Source organism: Drosophila miranda, chromosome 4, assembly GCF_003369915.1.
Source record: "Drosophila miranda strain MSH22 chromosome 4, D.miranda_PacBio2.1, whole genome shotgun sequence".
NCBI lineage: Eukaryota > Metazoa > Arthropoda > Insecta > Diptera > Drosophilidae > Drosophila > Drosophila miranda.
In genome coordinates, this window is record NC_046677.1 from 18368492 (window position 1) to 18388767 (window position 20276).

The 20276-nt window shown below is 46.9% G+C and overlaps 2 protein-coding genes across 3 annotated transcripts in view; one reads left to right on the forward strand and one right to left on the reverse strand.

Moving 5' to 3' along the window:
* LOC108162633 (E3 ubiquitin-protein ligase TRIM9) overlaps nucleotides 1-11715 on the forward strand; it is a 74217-nt gene extending 62502 nt beyond the window's left edge. Inside the window, exons 2-10 of one of the 2 annotated variants that reach the window (XM_017297457.2) lie at nucleotides 2173-2268; nucleotides 2330-2461; nucleotides 2530-2631; nucleotides 2688-2847; nucleotides 3611-3643; nucleotides 5837-5976; nucleotides 6283-6421; nucleotides 8042-8275; nucleotides 10200-11715. In XM_017297457.2, the coding sequence (XP_017152946.2) occupies nucleotides 2173-2268; nucleotides 2330-2461; nucleotides 2530-2631; nucleotides 2688-2847; nucleotides 3611-3643; nucleotides 5837-5976; nucleotides 6283-6421; nucleotides 8042-8275; nucleotides 10200-10489 (1326 nt within the window). In that variant the 3' untranslated portion in view covers nucleotides 10490-11715. The remainder of the gene's footprint in view (nucleotides 1-2172; nucleotides 2269-2329; nucleotides 2462-2529; nucleotides 2632-2687; nucleotides 2848-3610; nucleotides 3644-5836; nucleotides 5977-6282; nucleotides 6422-8041; nucleotides 8276-10199) is intronic. The other variant, XM_033393491.1, reaches the window with a different exon arrangement.
* A 1909-nt stretch (nucleotides 11716-13624) lies between these two features.
* LOC108162635 (lipase 1) lies at nucleotides 13625-15392 on the reverse strand. The gene is made up of 3 exons (XM_017297459.2): nucleotides 15088-15392; nucleotides 14348-15019; nucleotides 13625-14287 (listed from the first exon to the last, which is right to left on the reverse strand). Exons 1-3 carry the CDS (start codon nucleotides 15232-15234, stop codon nucleotides 13694-13696), a joined length of 1413 nt encoding a protein of 470 aa, XP_017152948.1. The 5' UTR covers nucleotides 15235-15392; the 3' UTR covers nucleotides 13625-13693.
* Nucleotides 15393-20276: the final 4884 nt, after the last annotated feature.

A 20276-nucleotide genomic window follows, 5' to 3' on the forward strand; every position in this document is an offset into this window, starting at 1 on the left:
TATTATTTTTTACTGTCTGATAAAAGTTTCTTCTTCCACCCCCCCAACCCCTCCTGTTTCCACGAAGGGAGCTTTTTATTCGGACTGCGCACTTGATATATTTTTTTTATGGCGATGTGTCATAAAAGAGCGGTGAGGAAAGGGCAGGGGGGATGGTAGATCGCAGCTCAGAAAATGTTTTCAAAAGGATTGCCATTGGGGAGGACGCAACAGGAGAGGGCAGCTTATCAATGCAAAACAGACTCTCGGCATTAGCCCGGGACGGAGTCCGGCTTTCAGCCACTCCGCCCTTCACTTCGTATTCAAAATCACTCCCCACTTCTCCCCAGAGTGGGGCGGAGTGGGGCGGAGTGGGAGTGTGGCCCTGCATTGTGTAGGAAGCGTTGAAGCAACCCTCGAGGGATTAAATTTCAACAGTTTTCTGTCCGCGTTGCGCATTCTTGGCCGCCACTTAGCCGTCCGCCTCCCCTGCACTATCAGCTTTTCCCTTGCCGACTTTTCGGCGCTTAGCCATCTGTCTGTCTATCTGAGTGTGGAAGGATTGGGAGCAGGAGTGGGACGGCATTCACATTCAGCTAATGAATGTAATCGTCATAAGCTGCCTTGTTCGAGGGCTCTGCTCATTACGGGGGCCTGGATACCAAATATTTCCCAGTAATTGGGCCCCCGTTCTGTGGGCTGCTCTTTTGAAGAATTATGAAAGCATTGAAAATTCATTTACTTGCAAAGAGATTTCGTTTTGGTCAGTCCGGAATAAACCGGAAATGGAAGCAAAAGGTTTGGCTTTTCGGGTGCCAAGAAATCTGCCAGAAAAGTGCCAAAGCGGGGGCTTCCGTAGATCTCCTTAACTTCCAGTCTATCTATATCTGTATCTACTGTCACCCGGGACCTAATAAGACCGGGAAATCCGGACAAAAAGCACTCTCCGCGCGATCCCCCCACCCGCAGGGCCGGCGGTATTGTGCACCTGCAGCTATTTTTATTTGATAAGCAAACAAAGAAGGGAAACAGCAGCAGCAGCAGCAGCGGACGAAGTGCGACGACTGGCAAATAGAATAAAATAATCAGAAAACAAATGCCAAAAGTGGTAATGAGTGCACGCCGTCTCTGACAGAAGCCCCGGACCGGTCTTTGGCGAGGGAAGGCACCAGAGAGAAAGGCACGGAACGGAATGGTCCCTTTCCGTTTTCTGTTTTTCCGTTTGTCTAGAAAAGTGAAAAGCATGTAAAGGCCCCCGGCGAGTATTACGAGGGTGTACTCGGTCCCGCTCTTGGACCGGCACTGGCGCTGGATCTGTCCCTGGAGCGGAGTCGTCTGGTAAGCACTTGAGCCAGCTCCTCGACATCCAGCCGGACAATTATGGTGCGACGGAGTTGCACGCTCAATGCCAAAGTGTCCTGCGGGCAACAACATGCCGGAAAGGGGCGCAAGAGCAGGAGTGGGAGTGGCAGTGGGAGTGACAGTGGGAGTAGGAGCAGTGTATGCCTCATTGCAAACAAAGATACAGATGGCTGGGTGGGGTTCACGTTCACGAAGCCATTTTAATGCTAATGAATTGAAATTGTTGAAGACGAAGGCCGTGGGGGGCTGCGTGGGGGCTGCGTGGGGTTGCGTATGCGGAATTTAATTGCTGAACAAATTTCCCGTTGATGAGAATTGAATTGTTCAAATTGCTGCCATCGTGTCCTGTCGTGTCGTGTCGTGTCGTGTCATGTCAGTGTCAAGCGCAAATGCCTCCAACGCCGCAACATAAACATTGTCTCTTTTATGTTTTGGCAAAAACATTCAACAAATGAGGTTTTTCAAATGTCGGATAGTGGAAATGGCAGTGGAAATCGCTTGCGTGCTGGGCTCTACTCCCCCTCTAATTGAGCCGTACTGCCAGTACTGCCAGACAGACATATTTTCAACCGATTCTTTGGGGGGCTTTCGGGATGGGGGCGGAGGTGGTTTTTTACACTGTAGCTGTGCCATGGAAAATGTGAAGGGAGCTGTCACCGCGGGCGCCTCCGTGCGGCGAGCACTTCATAAAAGAAAACCCGTAAACCCGTAAACCGTACACCCGTGCACCCGTAAACCGTAAACTTTTATTACTGCATTCCTGGCTTGTTTTTTATTAATATTTTCGCTGATGTCATTGTCCTACGATTTCCATATTCCCGTATTTTGCAGACGGAGCTCTCGCACAATCTGCAACAATTGTCGGAGAAGGCACGTTCCACCACGGAATTCGTCCAGCGCCTCAAAGGCATGAGCGACAAAGTGACGGTAAGTGTGGCCCGGACCTACTCCGAAACGGAACCCGTTCTCAGCTCCGGTTTTGAAACAGGAATCCTGCATGGAATTCGAGCGTCTGGTGCACGCCCAGTGCGAGGCCCTCATCCAGGCCATCCACGACCGGCGCGAGTATCTGCTGGAGGCCATCCGCATGGACAAGGACACCAAAATCAGGATACTGAAGGTGGGTACACACTTCACGGCCCCCCCTCTATGCTTTTTTTAACCTCCGTATCCACCTCCGCTCCGCAGGATCAGCAATCGAACTGCACGGGCAAGCTGCAGCGGACCACGGGCCTCATCCAGTTCTGCATCGAGGCGTTGAAGGAGACCGACAGCGCCGCCTTTCTACAGGTCTGTACATCCCTCAAAATACATGTGTCTGGCGCTTATGGGCTGTGTCCTTGCAGGTTGGTTCCATGCTCATCAATCGGGTGGCCAACACCGACATGACCTGGCACCAGGAGGTCACCAATGCGGCGCCGCGTGTTTCGCCCATCGTGGACTTGACCCTGGACGACGCCGCCCTGGCACGGGCCATCGACAACTTGAACTTTATCCAAATGAAAGGTTCGTCCGACCGCAGACCTCTAGACCTCCAATTAATTTTTGGCTAACCCAAAGGATTAGTTAAGAGAGCTAGCTGTTGGAGTAGTTGTAGAATAGTTCGAGTGGGAATGGGATCTGTAGGTAGCCTCTCTATAGACCTTCGATAGATATTAATAGTCGCATTCGAACGAGTGGTAAACTGTCTCATAAATACTGTAACTAATTAAGCACAAGCACACACACACACACATGCACACGCACACACACACACATGCCCATACTCGATCTCCCATTGACAGCGATGGCGTGTAATGGTGTGATTCCGCAACACCCTTTAAACATAAACAAACCCCCCACTCGGCTGCACTCCACCTCAGCCCTTGAAACAATGCCGGGAAGAGCTCTTCAGCTCTGCGCCGAGGGCCGTTCAAGAGGTGCCACTGAAGGGGCTTCGAAAATAGTTTGGGCAACTCCCAGGAGGAAGGGATTAAATATAGAAACGAGAGACGCTGCGATGCGGGACACGTGGGGGTGGCTGACAAATTTCCAGCGAAGGAGCCCCCGACAATTAAAGTGAAAGTGTTGAAATCGGATAGTGCACACTAGGCCCCCCTCCCCCTCACCACCTTTGGGCTCACAGAATAGAGTAGCATATAAATTGTATACATACATGTGTCTGATGTGTCTAACTTTTGTGCTTCTCTCGCATCTCCCCCCTCCCCCCGCCCCATTTTGAATGTGCCGCTTGCTTTCGCCATCATCCAATAAACCGAACCATCTAAAGCCCTCAAAGACGGAGATGAGAGGTGCCCGGCAGGTGAGCAACAACCACAACCACAGATGTTAAAAATTGTTAAAGAATGACAAAATCCAAAAAAACACTAAAGACACCATCTCATGAAATTTAATTCCATAATTTCTCACCGTTTGATTTTTGTTTGGGCAAAACTTTGGGCATTCTTTGGTGCTTTCATCTTTCATCATTCACACACACACACACACACACACACACACACACACACACACACACACACACACACACACACACACACACACACACACACACACACACACACACCTATGCCTGCTCTCACACACTTTCATTTTCGGCCATTTTGTTTTCATGGATTTTTTGCTTCGGCTTTGTTTTCTGCGTTCCGGCCACGCATAATAATTTTCTTTTATTTTCACTCGAGCCGCAAAAGAGAAAATGCCCGAAAAATGCGTCCAAATATTTCCACTTCCGGTTGCCGGCGAATGGCGGAGATGCCTCGGTGGGCCGAGGGGCAGTGGCCTGTGGGCGGGGGTGTCAGCAATGCCATTTTGAGTGACATAATTTTTTACGCACATTTTTGCGTCCGTCGCTTTTCATTTGATTCCTCTCCCACTTCTCTCCCGTTCATTATTTCATGCTTTGGCTTTGGCTTTTATATTTTATTTTATTTTAAGCTGGATATTATTTTTCTATTTCATTTTTATTTCCGTTGTTTTTCTTCCGAATTGACCCTCTTCAGAGAGGCTTGCTTGGGCTTATCCCCTACACTTTTACCCATCCGAATCTACCTTGCTTCGAACTTTTTTGTGTATCACAGAAGTCTGGATCCAAAACATCGTTGCTCTAGCTCTTATAGTCTTTGAGCACTAGGCGCTGAAGGGGACGGACGGACGGACGGACGGACGGACGGACGGACGGACAGACGGACAGACAGACAGGGCTCAATCGACTCGGCTATTGATGCTGATCAAGAATATATATACTTTATGGGGTCGGAAACGATTCCTTCTGGACGTTACACACATCCACTTTTACCACAAATCTAATATACCCCAATACTCATTTTGAGTATCGGGTATAAAAATCAAGAATAACAATTATAATAATAGTTATTCAATAAAAATCAAGAATAACAATTATAATAATAGTTATTCAATAAAAATCAAGAATAACAATTATAATAATAGTTATTCAATAAAAATCAAAAATAACAATTATAATAATAGTTATTCAATAAAAATCAAAAATAACAATTATAATAAATCAAAAATAACAATTAAAATAATAGTTATTCAATAAAAATCAAGAATAACAATTATAATAATAGTTATTCAATAAAAATCAAGAATAACAATTATAATAATAGTTATTCAATAAAAATCAAAAATAACAATTATAATAATAGTTATTCAATAAAAATCAAAAATAACAATTATAATAATAGTTATTCAATAAAAATCAAGAATAACAATTATAATAAATCAAAAATAACAATTAAAATAATAGTTATTCAATAAAAATCAAGAATAACAATTATAATAATAGTTATTCAATAAAAATCAAGAATAACAATTATAATAATAGTTATTCAATAAAAATCAAGAATAACAATTATAATAATAGTTATTCAATAAAAATCAAGAATAATTATTATTCAATAAAAATCAAATATAATCATTATTTAAGAAAAATCTAAAATAATAATTATATAACGTATACAAAGTATAATATTTTTTTTCATTTTTATATTATATTTGATATTATATTAATTAAATAATGTACATATATAAAGTATAATTATTATTATACCCAATAATCAAAATGAGTATAGGGGGATATTAGATTTGTTGTGAATGGCATAATTTTAGGCGCTGCCCTTCGCTGCTCTGCCATTGCCATTTGTGTTGCGTCGTGAATTTTTATCGCCAGTCGCAGGGGCAGGCGGGGCACGGCACTCCTCCGGGCAATTAATACGAGATTAATGTGCAAAGAGCGGTTACAGACGCCTTTGCCCCCACATCTATTTCAGTATTTAAAATATGTTTCTGTTATTGGTTGTGGGTTGTTTCATTACTTTTGCACTGCTTTTATTTGAGTTATTGCTGACACGGTTGTTAATCTTCTTTTGTGGCTCGAATATTTATTTCCCTTTAATTGGCACGGCTCCCTATCCGTTCATTATGAAATTGTACTTCCCGGAATCGCCTAATAACCATCTTCCCCCCCCCCACACAGCACCCTTGACTCCGAGCATTTTGCCGACGGATTGTTCAGCGGAAAATAATTCCGTCACAGTTGCGTGGCAGCCACCGGCTCATTGCACCGTCGAAGGCTACGTCCTGGAACTGGACGATGGAAGCGGCGGAGAGTTTCGGGTAAGTAAAGTCTGAAATAAGGAACTGGAAATGACTGGGAAAAGTCTGAGTGAATGAAATCCTATTGCTATATATATAGAAATATGGCATAAATGTGGATTAAACCACAGAAAGTATGAATACCATTCCCAGTGACTGTCTGAATGAATAACCGACCAAGAGAGTGGGCGAATGAGTGGTCTATTGGTTGAATGGGCGATTCAATCAACAGATTGAGTGGCTGAAAGAATAGCTGTCATCCTCCAATTTATTAACGATGAAAACTTTAATTTGGCTCTCTCCCCTCTACACCCCTTTACCCCACAGGAAGTCTACTGCGGCAAGGAAACAATTTGCACCGTCGACGGTCTTCACTTCAATTCGATGTACAATGCCCGGGTGAAGGCCTTCAATAGCGCCGGAGAGGGTGAATACTCGGCGCTGATTGGACTGCAGACTGCCGAAGGTGAGACCCTGCTGCCGTACTAGCTTTTTCAATTAAGCTCCTCCTGGCCGGAGCTGGGACTGCGACTGGTGCAACGTTTGCTTGGGAGCTACTTTTCCAACTGCTTTATAATTTAATCCTTTTCGGTCATGCGCCGCCGACCCCTGCCCCACCCCTGCCCCACCCCTGCCTCCTTCCGTTCGTGCTTTGCATGTCAAACAGCCATTGACCCCTTTACGCCTGCCGGGCGGGAAAAACAGAACGTGAACCAGAATGGGGCTGCCACTAGGACTGGGACTGCGGCAGGGGGAAGGGGGAGCAATTCCTGAGAATGGGAATGTCTTTTGCAATCCAATTCTCGCTTGATTGATGCATGCAGCACCTGACAGCAGCTCCTCCCCTGACCGCATGGCAGGGCGAATGAAACGCCGCGTAAAGTTATTTAATTTATAAAATTGCCAGCCCGCTATGGCTCTGGCTTGATCCGGCTACCGTTCCTTTATTAGTTGGTGGCCATTAATTTGCAACTTTTAATTGATTATTTCTGGGAGCCCGCGAGTTGTCTACCAGGGGGTTACGGACCATTTGAGCGGACCCGGGCCGCAGATCGTCGTCCAAATTGTTGTTTTATAAAGTGTTTACACTGAGCGCGTGCCCCTAAGTAATTAACGGAGAACCAGTTAACAGTTTATGGCTCGTGACGTTTGCGGGCGGTCCGTCCTAATGGGCTGGGGTCTGGTAACACCTTCGGAAAGCAGAGAGGAGGGCTAAGACAATTACTTAGGGCGATGGAGAGGGGTCAATGGGAAACAGAAGCCCTTTCCATGTTCTAAGACTTCTGGCACCTTTATCCTTGCCACAGTATAGGCAGATGATTGGCCTTCAAGGAAGAGTCGTAGGGAACTCGGAGTATGGGAACCGCAAACTTCGCTCTTAATTTGAGGCTATCCAGGATATCGAAATTATGATCCTAATCCGACTTTGAGCTTCGGTAATGAAATGTACATATAGCGGCTAATTAAATGGCTGCATCATGGTCATAGTTTATAGCGCTTGACTCAAATCTCATATTCCCGACATAAACAAAGCAACGGAGGCTCCCAGTCCCCGGTCCCCGGTCCCAAGAGACCTCTTGTCCCAGATGCTGGCTTTTGTGGCTTGTTTGGCCACACAATTGCCTTCGGTGGCTAATAAAACAGGAAAATAGCAGCGTCAAAAGCAGCTCGGAGAAGAGGCAACGCTGCAACGTCATCATCATCATCATCACCGGAGTCGGCGTCCCAGCGGGACCCAGCTGATCCGGGACCAGCCTCGGCCACTTAATGCGGCCACAACAATAAAAAGGAAATTTAATAAAGTACTCGACTCGACTCGACTTGAGGCGACTGCCGCTGCTGCTGCTGCTGCTCGTTGCATACTTTGCGGGAATAACAGCATAAACTATGCGGCACGAGGAGTGCTCGAAGCTCGGAGCTCTGACTTGGACTGGACTCCTCTGGCATGCCATGGCCTGGCGTGGCCACTTGAGCTTTGACAATAGTGAAAATTGCAACCAGTCTGACTTTGTTTTCCTTTCCACTTTGCACTTGGTCTTTCACTCATCCCTGTTCTCCTCTGCTCTCCTCTTACTCTCTTTTGCAGTGGCCTGGTTCACGTTTGATCCAGTTCTGAGCGGCGGCGCCGGCTCTGGCTTAATCTTTAGCAAAAATAACGCCACCGTCAGCGTCGAGGGCTGGGAGCACCGGGTGGCCCTTGGCTCGGTGGGCTTCTCCCGCGGCGTCCACTACTGGGAGTTCACCATCGACAACTACACGGCGGACACGGATCCGGCCTTTGGAGTGGCACGTATCGATGTGGCGCGGAACAAAATGTTGGGTGAGTACCCCGCCGCAAATGGCGAAAGGAAAGCATTTCACTGGGTTACCGGTTGCATTCGAGATTCAATTAAAAATTCAGAGCAGGCGGCCCAGAAACTTTCACGGCAAAACTAAAAGTGGCAAATCTGCACAACAAATAGATTCTGGCGTTGACAAAAGACCCAATACCCAATGTACAGCCATAGATAGGTGGAATGGGAGTGCGGGAAGCGCTTAAAACTTTGCCATTTGGCCGCCCCCGCAGTACCAGGCCAATAAAATGGGGAGCCGCCGGGTGGGCGTGAACAAACTTTTGCCACTTCTTGTTGCGTGCGCGAAGAGCGGAACTTCTAAGCGAGTTTCAGTTTCCAGGGCGGAGAGTACTGCGACGACCACTGGAGACAAACAAAGGAATCCAAGAGCGTCGTCGAGGCGGCCTCAAAGGACGCTTCGGCAAATTGATTGAAAATGTGCGTGGCTGTGGAGGGCCGTGGGGTGCTGTGGGGAGACTTCTGCTCACTGCAGACAAAAGTAATTAAAAGTGCGGCACTTAAACTTTTGTCAAATGCGAAAGTTTATTTGCGGGAATCGGCAGGCATCATTCTTTTCCCTTCTTCTCCAGCTGGCAGAAGGCGTCGTGTATCTCTTTCACTTACAGAATTTACTCTTCAGGCAGCTCACGCGCCATTTAACACGTGCCCCCGAAGGAGCAGCAGCAGCAGCAGCTCCCTATGCTCGATGCTCAAGTTTTCGAATTAAATTTTCATATGCAAAATGCAGAGCAGGTGTCGCCCTCTCCTCCCAGCGACTGACACTGACACTGACACTGACTCCAACAGTTGCAGTTTTCCAAGTTGTTCTACGACGCTCGTGCGTTGCGTCTTCCCTGGAGCCATCTCTGCCAGCCTCTGTTGCATTTGTCACTTATAAATTGAGAGAACTGAAGCGACAGACGGGAAAGTGACAAAAGGTCCAGGACTGGATCTGGGAAGTGCGTTTGAGAGCCAAGTTTTAAAGTTCGAAAAGCGAACACACACGAAAGGGAAAGAGTTACTTAAGCTGGACTAATCTCTTGATAGTTTTCCAAAAAGAACTCATGCTATAACAATAACAAGCAGTAGTTATAGCTTGGTTTGTTCTAGGGATTCTAGGAATTACGTTTGAAGAAAATATGAATTCCTTAATCCCAAAAATATCCCTTAGTGGATAAACTCTTCGAGTTTGGAGATATATAACACCCAGAAAGAAGGATTTCCGACTTCATAAGTGTATATATTCTTGTTTATCATCAATAGCCGGGTCGACATAGCCATGTCTCTTTGTCCGTCAGATTTTTTTAACGCCTAGCTAGAGTTAAGAGCTAAGGCAATCAAATTTTGTGTGGAGAGTGCAGTGAAAAAAGTGTATTTCAAAATTTCGCAACAGAAATGACGAAAATCGGTGTCATTTAAAATGTGGCAATTAAAAATACGAGAAACCCGAAAATCCAGAGAAAATATTCTACAATTTTAATCAAAAAGGTCATCCGAACTGCAAGACAAGTGCGAGCGAAATTTAAAGAGATAGCGGTCTGCATTTTCTGCCCTACCAAAATCACCCATTTGGGTTGTATGTTAATCCGAAGCATTGATTCCAGAGTAAAAAAGATATTGGCTTGGTTCAACGAAATTTTAATCGATGCGAAAAGATCAATGAGGCGAACAAGAGGTTCTTTTGGGAGAGAACAAAGTGCAGTGAACTGTAGCACATTTATATATATTTATAGATATACTCTCAAATGTATACTCAATCACTTTTGCATGGTTCGTTAGTTGAGAACCAACTAGCCGTGATCATTCAGATATATCGGATATAATTGCTATATATAATTATTGCCGAAGACCAGACGTGTAAGAACACTTAGTAAACTAATCGCATTATCCATGCTTCCTGCCATCCACCAGGTAAAGACGAGAAGTCGTTTGCCATGTACATCGATCGCCAGCGCTCCTGGTTCCAGCACAACTCCATCCACGAGCGACGCGTCGAGGGAGGCATCACTACGGGCAGTACCATCGGAGTTCTCCTCGATCTGGAGCGGCACACACTCAGCTTCCTGGTGAACGAAATGCCGCAGGGATCGGTGGCGTTCCGGGATCTGTACGGGGTGTTCTACCCGGCCGTGAGCATCAACCGTGGAGTCACCCTGACGATGCACACCGCCATGGACGCGCCCAAGATGGATTACTTCTAGGTCGGCCGTGTGCCATGTGGAGGAGTAGCGAATTGTGTACATAAAGCTTTGCGTTCAGCAGTTATCGGTGTCTATATCTATATATAGCGTATATGGCGTATATAGCGTATAAGCAGACCTTACAAATATGAACATTTTACTCATGCAGCTTACAATATTACGTATGTTATATGTGTAGTTTCGGGCAAGGTTCAGCGACATATCTCCATTTATTCGTATCTCTACTCGTAGTTCTAGGCAATGTTTGTAAAACGCTGCGCCAAACGGGGAGTAAATTATTCAAAATAATTGAAAACAGCCAGCGGTAGCTGTATGTAAAATATAATAATAATAACAACAATCTTTGATGTTTTTCAGTGAAAACAAAGCCAAAAATCATGCACCGTGCAACACCAAAAACCAAATTAAATTTAAACGCATGCGAATGATAAAATTCCGGCTAAAATCCAATTAGCAATTAGGGTAGCTACAAATTTGCATCTGTATGGGTCGTCTCGTATTTTAACCAGTGCGTATGTGGTAGTAATTACGCGAAAAATATACACATTTGATCGAGGCTAGAATGGAATCGAAATCAACTGTTGGGATGAGTTTTTGTTCTAAAGACTGAATGCAAATGGCTTTCATAAGTGCGACAGGAAGAAGAGAAGTCACCGAGAATGGCCTCATCGAAAATGCTTCAAATTTCGAAAAAAAAACCCCTTTCGAAATCCCGGAAATCGAGTGGAAAAGTTAAACATAAGCGCAAAAGCACTCTTCAAAATCTGCACGAAAGCCACCAAAAATGAATACCAATTTGAAGCGAACCAACCATTTTGCTTATGAGAATTTAATATGCGTCTGAATATTAATATTTAACAAACCATTAAGTTCCCTGTAAATATTTATAAATATTTTAATATAATAATAAAGTTCGGCTACTCTAGTTCTGTCCTACGTACTCGTACTTATTGTAAGGTGTAATGCATACGATTAAATGGCCGTGTACGTAAAAACTATGTATGTGTACACTCCAATCTACGGCAGAAAGCAACAACCATTAAAGTTAATTACCAGTACTATGCATGTTTAAATATTTAAAACTGTAATAACATTCGAGAAAAGCAAACAGTCCGAAGAGGAGAGAATCGATTTGCCTAAGCAGCAACGGCACACACGTAAATGAGTTTATTTAAAAGAAAGAATCGAAATAAAATACATATGGAAAACGCGTAATCAAATTTAAACGAGTTTTTGTCCTAAAATGAGGCTAGTTTCACGGTAGTTTCCCTATTAGAGGCGGAAAACTAGCGGAGCGTGTCGGTTCTTAATTAATATGTTGCAAAGCGGTGGCCCAATAAATGCTTTCTTGCACAGCATTTTCACTTTTTCCAGCGCATTCCATTTGCGGAAAGCCTCACGCGGGCGAGGGTTCATTGTGCCAATTTCTGTGCGGATTTCTGCGTTTGTTCTGAAATGGATTTTTGTTGTGCGGCCTTTCAGCAGGGAAATGTGTCGCCAACAATGCTCCTATGAATTCTGTTGTAGAGTTTCGGCATTCATTCGGCCCCCACTTCCCTGCCAGATCCAAATCTCCCCCCCCGACAAACACTCTTCTAAATTACACACTTAGCTCCAGCGACACGTTTGCTTAGAAAGCAGCATGTGTCAACTGCAAAAGTGGGAATACGAGTATATACTCTTATGCATATATATGTACATATGTATGTACACTCGCTTATTGTATGCGCACATCCATGCTCGTGTGTGAGGCTTTCATTGTTTTGTGTTTGTGTTTGACAAAAGGAGGACCAGGAGGACGCATCGCCAGCTCTAAGCGAACATTTTAATGAGCGCAGCGGAGGAAAACCGCCAAAGAAACTTTTGTTATTTCGGCTACACATTGTTTACTGTTTCTGCACTGTAGTTGCAGTTGTGTGCGGGGAAAACGCATCAAAGTGCAGTTTTTATATCCGGGTTTCGGGGGAAGGTTTCGGAAGGAGCGAGCACTTGCTGTTGGGAAACTGACACGGGAAAGCGCTTAGCCACCCCACCCGCCCGGAAACGCCTTGCCCCCGGCCTGGGAGTCTGCCATTTCCACATCCGCCACGACAGCAGACATCAGGACCTCCAGCAGCGGCTCCATCCTCGTCGCCTGCTTCATAAATCATAAAAAACTTTCGCCGCACGTCGCCGGCCACGATCCCCGAACAAGGAACCCGCAAACCCACCAACAGCTGCTAAGTGTTGAGTAAATGTTTTCGCGCCTCGTTGCGCTACCAAATTCCCAGAGCGTTTCTGGTGGTTCCTCCTAATGCGGCTATGTGGCGGATGTGGCACGTGATTGTTGTAGTCTCTCCGAGGCGAATATATGTATATGAAATCAGTTAGGATCGCTGGAGTCGAGTGATGCGACTGCAGCATACCCCATAGCTCGGCATCTATGGCATGTATATGTACAAGGCCGGAAGGCCTTCCTATGGCGGAAGGAGTCGAGTTTGAAACTAACATAATACTTCAGGTATTAAAGTCGGATATACCCATAAATGAGTATTCAGTAGGACCATTCGACTGTGTTATTCTTTATGAATCGATATCCACTCTTCAATACACCGTGACTAAAGTATTTAGCGTCCCCAGTTAGCCACGCCAATTGGCTATGCTTCATAGAGTCCTATCTCGATACTCGACTCACAGAAGAGTTCGTGATTTGACCTATGTTACACATTTTGCAAAAAATATGCCCCATTTCATACGGGCACTGCTCCTAATTCTTTACAAGTTCGTCACGTGGAACTTTGGCCACTGGCAGATGCGGATTATGAAGGAAATACGTGGTCTGCCACTGCTCGGAACGTTTCCGAATATGGTCCTTCGCCGCTGAGACATCACATTGGACTTCATCGATTTGTATAAGGAGATGAGAGTGAGGGCGAAGCATAGAGCTAGGATGAACTCCCCGTCTCGACAGGTCCACAGCTGCTGCTGGAGCCGAGACTGGGGCACGAGGCCCTGACCACGGGATTCAGGCCCTTTGGGGACAACAATATATCGACACTCATCCACTTTAAGAAGGACAAGCTGATCATGTGCAATCCCTTTTCTCTGAAAGGTCAGGCTTGGCGGCAGAAAATGCACCCTGTGACCACATCTTAACGTAAAGGCAAACGCCTAGTTTTATTAAAATATCAGAAATAGACCAGGAACTATTCAAAAAATTCAACTTTACTCCTCGGAAGGTGGCTCAACAGCTTCGTCCTGCTGTTGGTCCTGTCCTTTTCCATCTTCCTGCTCTTTCTCATTTACTCCTTCAACTTCCGTTTCATCATCATAGCTCTCTCCTACATCGTCCTCCCCCTCGGGGGCAGGATCTGTTACCGGCTGAGGAACCTCTTCCTCCACCGGAAAACTAGTGGTAGCCTCGGCATTCATCCTGCCACCAACTGACTCCCAGTACTTCATTACTTCGAGAATCTTGGGCTGAATCGAGCGCCTGGCACTAATGGCCCACATCATGTCCATGTGGTTCCACTTCTTGTACAGATGGTTCTCAACCACGTTGGGCAGAATCTTGGCCAGGCGCTGAACGTCCTCGACAGCGGAAAGATAGTCATTGCTGCCATAATACAACGCGACCGGTGCAGTAACCCTCTCCAGTCGGTAATCGGGGGGCGTCGTGCGCCCATACACCTTCTGATTATCCTTAGCCTCGTAGTCGTACTGGCAGAACCGATCAGATTTCTGCAGCTGCAGGTAGTGCATGGGTTGCTTGACATTGCAGCCACCTGGGAGATGGCCCAGCACCACAGGGAACATGGTCTAACAGAACATAAAGAAATATGCGTGACCCTTGGAAATAAGCTTCGACAGAGTACCCACCATGTTGAGTTCTTCGCGGTTCTTTCCGATGACCTGCCAGTAGAAACGAAGGCAGGTCTTGAGTATGCCGGCCGAGTGCAGGCACTGTTTGAGGTATATGTCCGAATGGGGGAACAGCTCAAAGGACTCGCCCAGAAGGTTGATGCCAACTCTGGCTAAACCCAAGAGAGGGGCCTTTACGTGCGCTATAAAGGCCACAGGCGCCAGAGCACTCATCAGGTGGATCTTGGCGTTGTACTCGGGGCGACTAGACGCCATCACAAAGAACGAAGTGGTGCCCTGGGAGTGCCCGATGTAGCTGAGTTTCTGAAAGCCCGTTTTGGCGAGGACACCGTCTATCATGGCGGGCAGGTCGTACATCCCAATTTCGTGCCAGGAGAAGGTCCAGTAGGCGCGGTCCGTGTTGGGGTTCAGCTGAAGGTGGCCGCGCGAGTAGCGGTTGCCTCGCACATTGCCCATCCACACGTCGTAGCCTTGGCTGTACAGAAAGTATCCCAGACCACTGTGCGGACCCATCAAAATCCAGGTGGAGGAGGTGTCCTCCAGGCCGTGTACCAGCAGCACCGGCTGGGCTCCTGGTCGTGCAATTCTGTGAATGGTCAAGACGTACTTGTCCTCGGTGGTCACCTGGTGGGCCTCTGCCGGATACTTGTACTTCTCCAAGAGTTGCAGCTGCAACACAGAGAGTTCCACTGGGGCATCAAATCCCTTGCAACTTGCCACTGAGGCCTACCACCTACCGTGCTCAGATGGGCGTCCTCTATCACGCTGGCCGGAAAGTTGTCCTCCAGATAGCCCCCGGCCACCCGCATGCACTGAAGCGCGAGCCAGAGCGGGCCGAGAATCCAACTAGCGTGTTGCATGGCGTACGTTCCTGACCAAAGCATTTGCGATCCGTGACTAAACGCGATCTGGCACAGCCCAGTTGCTCTCCCACTAAAGAGTAATAATTACTGCTGGCCAAAGCCCTATCTGCTTTTTTGTGGGAATGTTTTTTCCAGCTTATCGGAGAATCATCGCCAGCTCATTTCCAGCTAAACTACGAGTTTTTACACATATAAATGTAGAATATAACTCGCACAAATTAGATCAAACGATTCCAGTGTGGTCGAGCTCCACAAGGGCAAAGTTCAGGCTGTGAATCAATCATTTCAAACGGCTAGACGAGATGTCGATCAAGCATATCGGACCAATTGAAATATAATGCAATCCAAAATCAGAATATACACCTGGTGGCCCAGGTGATCAGAGCTGTGATCTGTGATTTATACATCTGGAGTTCGTGCCTTGGGGATCTCCAGCCTCTACTATATGGTATATATGGGTACCTAATGTATCTACAAAACCAGTCCCAGAGCCAAGGCAAGCCCTCTTCGGGGCAAATCACAGTGTTTCCCTATAATGAAGTTTGCTTGGCCACTGCCAAAGAGTAAATCCAAGAAGTGTTTGCCGGGTTAATTGGAAAATTTAATTTTTAATTCCGTTGCGCAGTGGATCTCGTCTCGTCTGGTCCAGTGTCCGTTCAGCAAACATTGGAATCGCCCCATCAGTGCCTATGTCGTCGCCTCCTTTTTTTTTACAATTGATTGGCAAAAAGTGATTCCGGCTTTTGCATAAAATATTTGCAGTTCCTTTATTTGCAGCAACTGCTGTCGTCGGCGATGGCTGACAGGCTGACAAAGCGGGGCGAGGCGGCGAAGTGTTCTCCTCGACTCCCAGTCGGGGTCCATTCAATTCGAGCCCAGGCTAGGCCTCCTTTTCGCCTCTGGTCTGCTCGTTCTGGTCTGATATGCTGGCCAACGTTTCGACGTTTGACAAATAACTTAATTCGGCGTTGTCACCACATGTTGGTCCTGCCAGGAGTCGGCAGACGGTCCGAGAGGCAGACAGTCTGAGGCAAGGGGGAGTTGGCAACTTGACAGGCCATGGGAATGGGTTCTGTGGGGGTGTGGTATGGCAAATCTCTTGGCAGCGTGTCGAACTTTAAGCCTTGGTCTCATGCTTGACAAGCGTAAACTTCATGGAACTTCAAGCTATTGAAAGCCTTTAAAATTACATCGGGAGTTCGTCAGTTCGTCAGTTTAGCTCGAAATAAACGAAAATGAACTCTCCTTGAATGTTGTTGCCACAGAAAGTGACTGGAAATCGTTGCCCTTTTGACCCACATTGCAGCCCAGAGATTTAGCTGTCAGCCGAATTACCGAACTTTCTGGTTTTACCTTAAAAGGTGGACCCATTTGGGAGGCGGTGCCTTTCAGGACCGGCGCGTGCCACGACAATTAGCCATTTGCCAGGTCTCCCCTCACTAGAGCATTACGAGAGCTGGGACGCCAACTGCCAATCACACGACAATCAGCAGACCCAAAGCCTGTTGCAACCCAACAGCAAGGGAGAGAGTGGTGGAGCAGAGGAGCAGAAGCAGAAACCCGCTTGAAGTACAATGAAAACGAGACCAATCAATTGGATAGCCTTTAGTTAGAGTCGAGTAGAAACAATGGGAGCACCGCTCTTAGTCTTAAAGGCCTGCAAAAGCTGCCTAGCCGGCAGCCGGCTCGTTAGCAGCCGCATCTATGCTGCCCCAGATTATGATCAGCATTGTTCGACTGTTGGCATCAGCGGGAGTCCACATTAGGTGCAGAAGCTGCCGAAGTCCTCTGCAGACTTCAGGGCCCCTCCGAAGGGGCCAAGCACGTGACTTTTAATCACGCGCGCATAAAATTTCATGCGAAATTCTAGACGTGTCCAAAAGGAGCTTCCCCCGTCGCGGGGCCTGCTTTATGGCCTGGCCAAGTTCTGCTCATTATGGCGCCAGAAACAGGAAACAGGGGAAACAGGAGTGCGTGAAGTCCAAGTGAAAAAGTGGCCAGGGCGAATGAAGGTCAGAAGTTTGGGCTGCTTAAACTGTCGGGCGGAACTTTACGACTTTGGCAACTTTGGGCCGGAGCCAGGACTCGATTCTTCTGGCTAGTCAAAAGCACAACTTTAGAAAAGGTTAAAGTCAAGTGTAAGGACAGACAAGTTGGTAGCGGGGTCGGGGTCCCCACCAGTCTTGCACAGACTCCAATCGGAATGGTGCCAGACTTGACTCGCAGCCAACTGGATGCCAATTACAATTCGTTTTTTAGCTGTCAGCCTCTGCACTGGTCCTGCCATGCCCTATGCCCCATGCAACACGCCTCCTTTTTGTCTGCATTTTGTAATTACTTTTGTGCACGTGCCGCACTACATCCGTCGGGAGCCGCCTTTAAAGTGTTATTTCCAGAGCGACAAGTTCAGGGTCAGGGCCCTGTCGCCTCGAATCTCTGCCACATTCGGAAATTTGTGTAAATTTAAAAAGCGAATCTCACATACCATTCGCGCCACACACAAAATATAATGAAACGGAAATATGGAAATTGAATTTAAGTTCATTAATTTTAATATTTAATGCAATTTAAAGTTGATTTAACTAACAGAATCGGAGAAATCGGAGGAATGTGGCTATAAATATGCATGTGGCCTGCTCTTCGCGTCATGCTTCGGTGGGTCTGGGGACTGACGTGTCGACTGCTTGTTAATTTCGGTCGATAAAAAAATTATTATGCTCTTCCATTAATTACGTCATTATTTGCGCATTGTCACGGGCCCCGAGTTGCAACTGAGAAGGAATTCGACGAAGGCTGACAATCCGGATCCGGATCCATGTCCGCGTCCGGGCCGGGTCCAGGCGCATCCTTGCTGCCCGAACATCCTGATTGGCGGCCATCAGTAAAATGAACGAATGATAAAGGATTACAATTGACGGCGGCAGTGGCGGCAATGGCGGCAATGGCGGAGGAATTGATTAATTTATGGAAAACGAGAAGACTTTCTGCTGCGGGCGAGTAAAGCGTAAAAACATGATTTTTACACTGTCCTACAGAGGTTGGGGCGGCATCGAACACGCACGAGTATGTTTCCTTCAATCTTTGGTGAATGGATAAAATATTGCTGAGGCTGTGCCAATTTCCAGCGGCTTGGTGCTCCCTTCGTCAGTCATTTTGGAAGATGCATCGGCATTTAATTTAATATGATTCGAAATTTTCAGTCATAAATTAATTGAATTAAAATCCGGTTTAATGAAAACCTATTTTACCGACTAATTGCACAGAGAAAACTGGAAACTACCATGAACGGGGGTGAGGGGCAGTAATTAAATTCCACGCACTCATAGTTTCTATAATTAATATCTTATTGATTCATCTGTCACCTGTCAAGCTCATTAATGTGAAAAATCCCACCGAAATCTCTTGAGGAATAACGTAAATGCAATCTTCCATTTCGCCCATGCCCGTGCCATCGCAGGGCCAATACCCACAGCCCTGAGAAGGACTTCATGTGGAGCAGCTGGAAGGCAGAAGAGAATACATTTACCGGCGTCCTTTTCATTACGATAATGAAATATTTCAGGAGCAGTTTATGTGGATTACTTACTTAGTTGTGGGAGGCGCATGCAAAAAGCGGAGCCGACCCGAAACGCCGTAAACATGGCGGAGCTCCGCGCACGGGCACTATCCGCGAGTGGCAGCGTGAAGGACATGCGTGCAAATATAATCGGTGGGGCAAAAACCGCAGCCATAACAGCGCCGAACACGCCAAGGATAGGGGCATAATTATGGCGCTATCACACACGAACATACCGCCCCACGCACACTCGCCCCCACTCTCACCATCAGCCTTGGAAAACTAACGATAATCAATTGAGAAATGTTTATAATGAAGTGGCGCAGCCAAAGGGTTCCGCCCCACACCGTTTCCCCCTACACTGCGGAGCATTTTAAGACTGGATGGGATCGAACTTTTATGTTTTTGAATGAAGGTTGTGCTTCTGTGAATTTTTGAAAAAAGTGTTTTTTTTTACCCGGTTATTGTAGAGTACTTGGTGAATTGTATCCGGAACAGACGGAACGACAGCACCATATTCTTGATCTCGATCAAGAAGTACCTGCTCTCTGGGAAAAAGCAATGTAAAGACATGTAGAGACCCATTGGCTTGCTATTCATTTAGCTTTGAATAGTCTAATTTTGCTCAGTGTGTTCCTACCGACATTGTGAGTGAGTAGCCCGGCGCTAAGCACTTCATTTCTGCTACTCCGCACCGCCCGCTTTTTCTGAAAGGCGTGTCGGGCGAAAACGCCTAGCCAGCAATCTCCTGATAGCGTGTACATGGCGGTTATCCCTGTCCCAACACCACCCCCCGGCAATGTGCTAAGTATACGTTGGCGAGAGATAAACACGGCCAACACACACGCACATAAGGGCCGAAAGCCGAGAGTCGAACGGCGAGAGCCACAGTCCACAGTCCGCAGCTCGCTCGCCGCTGACCACACACTGTGTCCGCCCTGTCCATTCATGACAACGTCCATCATAATTCATTGGGTATTGAGAAGGGTCCTGGCCGGACCAGGACCAGGCTGGGAGAACGAGAACAGAGCCTGCCAACTGCATTGTAATGAAATTAGCATACACAAGACAAAGTTGCCAGCCGCGCATTCAGCGATTATTGAGTTTAGAATTAGGGATACCAGCAGGCGGTGAAGGCTCTTCAATGGGAGAAGTTGCGGTGCAGTTCATTGGGGCCTGGAAATGCAAATGCAGTGAGCCATTCAGTCAGCTGCCGGAGGACGGACACGGGGACCGGCAGGAAACGGGCCACAGCCGTGCTGGCTCTTCCAGGGTTAGGCCAGGTTAACTCTCGGTGACACCGCAAATGAAACAAACACTCGCCCTCAGGCGAGACCCACAGAACGGGCCGCTCATTTCTGGGTGAGCCAAGAGCGGGAAAATGACGAAGACGAGGCACCTTTGGCCAGCAGCTGCCAAATGGCAACCTATTTTCATGGTAAACGCGGTTCGCGCTTTTAATTTATGCCAAGAGCAGTCACAATTGCAACGGGCTGAGTTGTAGAGC